Source organism: Salmo salar, chromosome ssa09, assembly GCF_905237065.1.
Source record: "Salmo salar chromosome ssa09, Ssal_v3.1, whole genome shotgun sequence".
Classification (NCBI taxonomy): Eukaryota; Metazoa; Chordata; class Actinopteri; order Salmoniformes; family Salmonidae; genus Salmo; species Salmo salar.
The window spans coordinates 47,255,001-47,262,496 of NC_059450.1; the positions used below are offsets into that span (position 1 = coordinate 47,255,001).

General features: G+C 42.3%; 1 protein-coding gene across 2 annotated transcripts in view; it reads left to right on the forward strand.

Moving 5' to 3' along the window:
* LOC106611473 (nucleolar and spindle-associated protein 1) overlaps nucleotides 1–6,468 on the forward strand; it is a 7,459-nt gene extending 991 nt beyond the window's left edge. For both annotated transcript variants that reach the window (XM_014211712.2, XM_014211713.2), the window contains exons 4-12: nucleotides 129–252; nucleotides 433–528; nucleotides 633–745; nucleotides 909–959; nucleotides 1,122–1,318; nucleotides 1,584–1,747; nucleotides 2,673–2,789; nucleotides 2,915–3,017; nucleotides 6,203–6,468. In XM_014211712.2, coding sequence (XP_014067187.1) covers nucleotides 129–252; nucleotides 433–528; nucleotides 633–745; nucleotides 909–959; nucleotides 1,122–1,318; nucleotides 1,584–1,747; nucleotides 2,673–2,789; nucleotides 2,915–3,017; nucleotides 6,203–6,290 — 1,053 coding nt within the window. In that variant the 3' untranslated portion in view covers nucleotides 6,291–6,468. The remainder of the gene's footprint in view (nucleotides 1–128; nucleotides 253–432; nucleotides 529–632; nucleotides 746–908; nucleotides 960–1,121; nucleotides 1,319–1,583; nucleotides 1,748–2,672; nucleotides 2,790–2,914; nucleotides 3,018–6,202) is intronic.
* Nucleotides 6,469–7,496: the final 1,028 nt, after the last annotated feature.

Genomic DNA, 7,496 nt, shown 5'->3' on the forward strand with positions numbered 1-7,496 from the left:
AGAGGTGTGAGAAGCGTTTCTTGCACTGAAATACTGCTGTGCATGTATCTCTCACAACCCCCAAAAAATGCATTTTTGCTTTATATTTTATTGAGGAATAGCAAACTAAACTAGTGTTTTCAATATAGGTTGTTAACAAGGTGACTGAATCCATCATCGGCAAAGGGAGTGCCAAGAGAAGGAGAGTGTCTGCTGCTGCTAAGGATTCTGGGGTGGCTGTGCCTGAACACAAAGTTGCAGCAGTGATGTTTGGTTAGTCTGGAGGACTCTAAAGGCCATGATGATTTGTGTAGACACATTTTTTTTTTTTGCAGAAGTCTTACGTAGGGCTGTGTCTCTGGCCTTTTGTTTATGAAATAGGTGACTACATGAGCATCAACTCTGGTTATAATAATACTATTATTGATCACGTTCTCATATTGCTTTGCACAGGAGTGGGACAGAAAGTGGTGAAGCCAGTAGGAAAGATCCCTCGCCATGAGGGGCTCCTGAAGAGGACTAAGTCTATGTTGAAGCCTACGACACCAAGTTAGTCATCTGAATCATATTTGCTGTAGCTACATGATCTTAATAACATGCTCAAACTCTCTGTTCTGTTATGAAAAAATGCTAATAACCACATTCTATTGTAGACTTCAGAAAGCTCCACGAGGCGCATTTCAAAAGGATGGAGTCAATTGATTCATACGTGGAAAGGAAGACCAAGAAAATTGATTCGTTCAGAAATTCAGTGAATGAATTGAAGGTAAATAATTGTATATAACGTTATAATGGAGATCGTTGAGATCTGGCCACTGTGTGGTTTTCATTAAGTAATAAGCCCATTCAACATTGCAACCATTGTTTTATTGTAGTCATCAATTTATACATTTTTGCAAGTAGTTAACTATAAACACTTTATTCTTCAGGTTCTTTCAGATAAAACTCTTTTGACACCAACTGAAGGAAAAACTCAAGCAGTAAGTACACTTTTTGGTTTCCATAGTTGTTAAAGGTAAATTACTACCACCAATGAAACATTTTTCCTTTCAAATGTAAAGCCAGGTGGCTATTTTGAGAGGGATGATTCCCAAATCCAATGTGTTGCTCGGTGTGGTCAATGAACTGTTGTGTTTTTGCAGAGCTCAACCTCGAGCCGCGCCTCCCTGTTCAGCCCTGTGTCCCAGAAACAAGCTACAGACAGACGCAGACTTACCCAGGTCTCAGCCAGCAAACCAGCTACTGACAAACGTAGACTCTCGGCCAGAAAACCCCCCAAGAAGGAGACGGTTGTCCCTTTCAGACCCACAGTCCTGTTCACTCGCCGGATCAACGTTCGGTGAGACACTCAAACATTATTTTGTCTTGAGTATTCCTAATTATTTTAGCAGTGCTGAAGCTTCTAGGTGTCTGTTGATTTACCACTTCTGATTTAACATTCACATCATTAAACAAGATGCGCTGTCATGAGCTGCTAACTGGCTTCGTTCTGGTGACCACTATGAATTAATATTTCTTGGGAAGGATTTAGTTACTGCTGAATACTATTGCCAGTTTGTGGAATGAAACCTGTATAGTCAGTCCAACGGTTGGTTTGTGTACAGGTTCTCACAAGCTACTCAGGATAATGAGCACAAGAAGACTATGGTAAAGACGCCAGCACGCATGGCAACCCGCGTGGACCTCCTCACTCCTGGGAAAGAGAGTACATTTGGAGGGAGACTTGACGTCAACAAGACCTTTGTTCTCTCCAGCGCTAAGACACCAGGTAACCTATACTGAACAAAAATATAAACGCAACATTTAAAGGGTTGGTCCCATGTTTCATAAGCTGAAATAAGATCCCGGAAATGTTCCATACACACAAAAAGCTTATCTCTCTCACATGTTTGTTCACATCCCTGTTAGTGAGCATTTCTCCTTTGCCAAGATAATCCATCCACCTGACAGGTGTGGCATATGAAGAAGCTGATTAAACGGCATGATCATTACACAGGTGCACCTTGTGCTGGGGACAACAAAAAGGCCATTCTAAATTGAGCAGTTTTGTAACACAACACAATGCCACAGATGTCTCAAGTTGAGGGAGCGTGCAATTGGTATGCAATTGGTATGCTGACTGCAGGAATGTCCACCAGAGCTGTTGCCAGATAATTGAATGTTCATTTCTCTACCATAAGCCGCCCCCATTGTTTTAGAGAATTTGGCAGTATGTATAAAACATTTTAAAAAAAAACGCAGACCATGTGTAACCATGCCAGCCTAGGACCTTCACATCTGGCTTCTTCACCTGTGGGATCGTCTGAGACCAGCCATCCAGACAGCTGATGAAATTGAGGAGCATTTCTGTCTGTAATAAAGCCCTTTAGTGGGGAAAAACTCATTCTCATTGGCTGGGCCTGGCTCCCCAGGCCCACCCATGACTGCGCTTCTGCCCACCCATGGCTGGGCCTCTGCCAAGTCATGTGAAATATATAGATTGGTGCCTCATTTATTTATTTAAATTGACTGATTTACTTATAGGAACTGTAACTCAGTAAAATCATGAAATATATGTATGTTGCATTTTATAGTTTTGTTCAATATACATCCTGCTAAATCGAAATCTAATTTAAGTAGTCTTTACTTATTTTCTGTGCCTTGCTCTACTGAATGGATCCCTTACTGGCTTTTATTTTGTTTGTTTTATTCAGCTTTTGTGTTTAATGCAAACACCAGTGTTCTTTCTAACTGTCCTGAAACCAACAAGAAGACCAACTTTGATCTGAAGGCCAGTCTCTCGAAGACTCTCACCTATAAGCCTCATAAGGGTAAGATATATGTCAGCATTCAGATTCTTACTGTATACCAGTGCATTCAGCACGAACCTGGTTGTCTGTAGGCTAATAAAAACATTTATTTTACTGGTCATCGTTTCTGGTCTGCCTGTATAAAGGAAAGCTGAAGCCATTCATGGTGGCCAAAGAGAACACAGTGGACCAGTCTCAGACCGTTTCCTCACACCAGAAGAATTACAAACAGCATCCGGTTCAGGCAAGGTCAGTATCCGGAACAACCGGTTAAAAGTGGAGGGGGAATCGTATTGAATTCCTGGCTCTTTCTCAATTCACCTATCCTTGATTCCTCTAAACATATTGGAGAATGCCATAGAAGGGACTTTTTCCATCCACAAGATGGTGCTGACAGACATGGCAGCTCTGCTTCTAGCTCCTAAGCAACTTTGCAGTATTTTTTTTTTTTTGGTATGTTATTTCTTACATTATTAGCCCAGAACTTTTTTGTTATTACATACAGCCAGAAATAACTTTTGGATATCAGAGCGGCAGTAACTCACCAGCATTATAACCAGAAATGCAATTTAACTTATCTGAGAGGCTGCTACCATGACACCTCCGGCGGAAAAGAGGTATTCGGAGTGGACTTCTAGTCCGACTCAGGAGGCGTGCACATCATCCACCGCTTCTGAGTATATTACTCGCTAATGTTCAGTCCCTGTTCAATAAAGTAGTTGTGCTCATGGTGAGGATCTCCTTCCAGAGAGACATCAGGGACTGTAACATACTCTGTTTCACGGAATTATGGCTCTCCGGATATACTGTCCCCCGTCCATACAGCCAGCTGGGTTCTCAGTACTTCTGGCAGACAGGAATAAAGAACTCTCCGGGAAGAAGAAAGGCGGTGGTGTATGTTTCATGATTACCTACTCATGGTGTGATTGTGATAACGTACAGAAACTCAAGTCCTTTTGTTCACCCGACCTAGAATACCTCACAATCTAATGCCAACCGTATTACCTCCCAAGAGAATTCTCTTCGGTTATAGTCACAGCCGTGTATATTCCCCCTCAAGCCGATACCACAACGGCCCTCAAAGAACTACACTGGACTTTGTGCAAACTGGAAACCATGTAACCTGAGGCCACATTTATTGTAGCTGACGATTTTAACAAAGCAAATCTGAGGAAAATGCTACCGAGGTTATATCAACACATTGCTTGTAGTACTCGCGCTTCAAAAAACTCTCGACCATTGTTACTCTCCCTTCCGGGATGGCTACAAGGCCCTCCCTTCGGCAAATCAGATCACAACTCCATCCTGCTGCTCCCTTCCTATAGGCAGAAACTCAAACAGGAAGTACCTGTGCTAAAGTCTATTCAATGGTGGTCTGACCAATCGGAATCCATGCTTAAAGATTGTTGTGTTCACGCGGACTGGGATATGTTCCGGGTAGCCTCTGAGAATAACATGGACGTATACACGGACACGGTGACTGAGTTCATCAGGAAGTGTATAGGGGATGTTGTTCCCACTATGACTATTTAAAACCTACCCAAACCAGAAACCGTGGCTAGATGGCAGCAGTCACGCAAAACTCAAAGCTCGAACCACCGCATTTAAACACAGCAAGGTGACTGGGAATATGGTCGAATACAAACAGTGTAGTTATTCCCTCGTAAGGCAATCGAACAGGCAAAGTCGCACTGCGCTATCCCATCTGGACAAGAGGAATACCTATGTGAGAATGCTGTACTTTGACTACAGCTCAGCCTTCAACACCATAGTACCCTCCTAGCTCATCATTAAGCTTGGGGCCCTGGGTCTGAACCCTGCCCTGTGCAACTGGGTCCTGGACTTCCTGACGGGCCGCCCCCAGGTGGTGAAGGTAGGAAACACCACCTCCACTACGTTGACCCTCAACACAGGGGCCCCACAAGGGTGTGTGCTCAGCCCCCTCCTGTGCTCCCTGTTCACCCATGACTGCGTGGCCATGCATGCCTCCAACTCAATGTAGTAGGCCTGATCACCAACAATGACAAGACTGCAGACAGGGAGGAGGTGAAGAGCCCTGGCGGAGTGGTGCCAGGAAAATAACCTCTCCCTCAACATCAACAAAATTAAGGAGCTGATCGTGGACTTCAGGAAACAGCAGAGGGCGCACGCCCCTATCCACATCGATGGGACCGCAATGGAGAAGGTGAAAAGTTCCTCGGAGTACACATGACTAACAATCTGAAATGGTTCACCCACACAGACAGTGGTGAAGCAAGGGCAACAGAGCCTTTTCAACCTCGGGAGACTGAAGAAATTTGGCTTGGCACCTAAAACCCTCAAACTTTTACAGATGCACAATTGAAAGCTTCCTGTTGGCCTGTATCACCACCTGGTACGGCAACTGCACCGCCGGCAACGGCAGGGGCTCTCCAGCGGGTGCCTGCTCTCCAGGACACCTACGGCACCCGATGTCACAGGAAGGCCAAAAAGATCATCAAGGACAACAATCATTGTTGTTAGCATTTCACTACATCCACAATAACATCTGCGGGGGGAAAGAATTACAATTTTTTTAAAGAAAATGTAATCTGTATTTAACTAGGCAAGTCAGTTAACATCTACAGGATTGTTGGGCCCCCCTTGGGACGGTTGAGCTAAAAGTAGGCTAATGCGATTAGCATGAGGTCTGTCCTGGGAATTTTTTTGTTACTTACAACCTATCTGATATTGGCTGAAAGCTTAAATTCTTGGTAATCTTACTGCACTGTTGAATTTATAGTAGCTATTACAGTGACATAATACCATGCTATTGTTTGAGAAGAGTGCACAATTATGAACTTGAAGTTGTTAATAAACCAATTAGGCAGCCTTGATGCAAAATTCTGAGCAGAAATGCAATGATTCATTGGATCAGTCTAAAACTTTGCCCATACACTGCTGCCATCTAGTGGCCAAAATCTAAATTGCGCTTGGGCTGGAATAATATATCATGGCCTTTCTCTTGCATTTCAAAGACAATCGTACAAAGAAACGCATGTTTTTTTTCGTTGTATTGTCTTTTATCAGATCTAATGTGTTATTCTCCTACATTAATTTCACGTTTCCACAAACTTCAAAGTGTTTCTGTTCAAATGGTATCAAGAATATGCATATCCTTGCTCCAGGCAGTTAGATTCGTGTATGTCATTTTAGGTGAAAATTGAGGGAAAAAAGGGTCCGATCCTTAAGTTATTGCACAGAACAAAACGTAGTTAAGAACAAATTCTTATTTACAATGATGGCCTACCCGTCATTTTAAACATGTGTATGTGACCAATAAAATTTGATTTGAAAAGGAGATGAGGAATCAAGGAAAGACTAATTGAGAGAGCCTCTGTTTTGAAACTTGTTTTCTCTCCGAATGATTGGATGTGTAACCTGTTATGTTGATTTCCATATTGCTTTTATTCTAGGGAGGAAAGGAGGACAAAACAGACTGAAGTCAGGAAGCAGAAGAAAGAGAAGATGCTTGGAGCCAGACGAGGCCTCATCATCACCTGATTATTCTATACTTACTTTTTGCTCTTGTGAAGTTTAAACTCTTGTCATTTCAGACCTGCTGATTGATGCCTGTCTCACTTTACCCTTTTCCTCTACTTTGACTTTCAGTTCCAACTGAGTTTTTTGATTTTTCGATTCACCTATAACAATGTTTAATAAATGTTTTTTTTTAACTTTAGTATGGTACAAATAATGTTTTTCATATTTTGTATACCTGTGTCGTTTTTGTAGACATTTTACATTACATTACATTTTACATTACATTTCACGCTTCGAACACACCGACGGCATCACTGCGCAAAATGGTACGCAGCATCATCTGGTTATGTACGCAACAAAAGGTCAACATTCTCCTTCTGCTACCATTTCTGTCAAGCTGCCTACAACATACAGTTTGACAAATCCAACGTAGACACCACACCTGAACGCACTTCACTGCAAATGCTGCAAGGCAAACGCAGCGTTTTCATTGTAAATTAATGTAATTCTGGTGTCCCAAAATGCAGTGCCCGTTGTTGGTGTGATCGAAGTGTATGCAGATGGTCTTATCCAGAGCAACTTACATTTTTGTATTTTATTTATTTTTTCCCCCTTCTCCGTGCTGGCTCCCCCCATGGGAATTGAACCCACAACCCTGATGTTGTAAGCGCCATGCTATACAATTGAGCCACACAGGACATTAGTCCTAAATATTTTGTACAGTTTGGTCATATTTTGTTATTCATGTGAATTGTATATATATTTTTTTTATACCATTTTTGAACTTAGCTGATGTAAAGGCAATGTAAATACCAGTAGTAAAAAAAAATATTTCCCCAAAGTAACGTTTGTTTTTATAGAGGACAGATGGATGATGCTTGTATACCTCATATGCAGACTCGTGTGTGTGTGTGTGTGTGTGTGTGCACGGTCGTTATATGGCTTTGAAATCAATCTCCAGTTGAAAGGGACCCGTCTGCCTTATCACATTTTACATTTTAGCAGACGCTCTTATCCAGAGCGACTTACAGTAGTGAATGCATTCATTTCATGCCTTTTTTTTTTTTTGTACTGGCCCCCCGTGGGAATCGAACCCACAACCCTGGTGTTGCAAACACCGTGCTCTACCAACTGAGCCACAGGGAAGGTAATGTGATTCCAATGGTGTTGACTTAAGAACAGAAAAGAAGGCATTAGAATCGTTTTGTCTGTTTACTTGCTTGTATG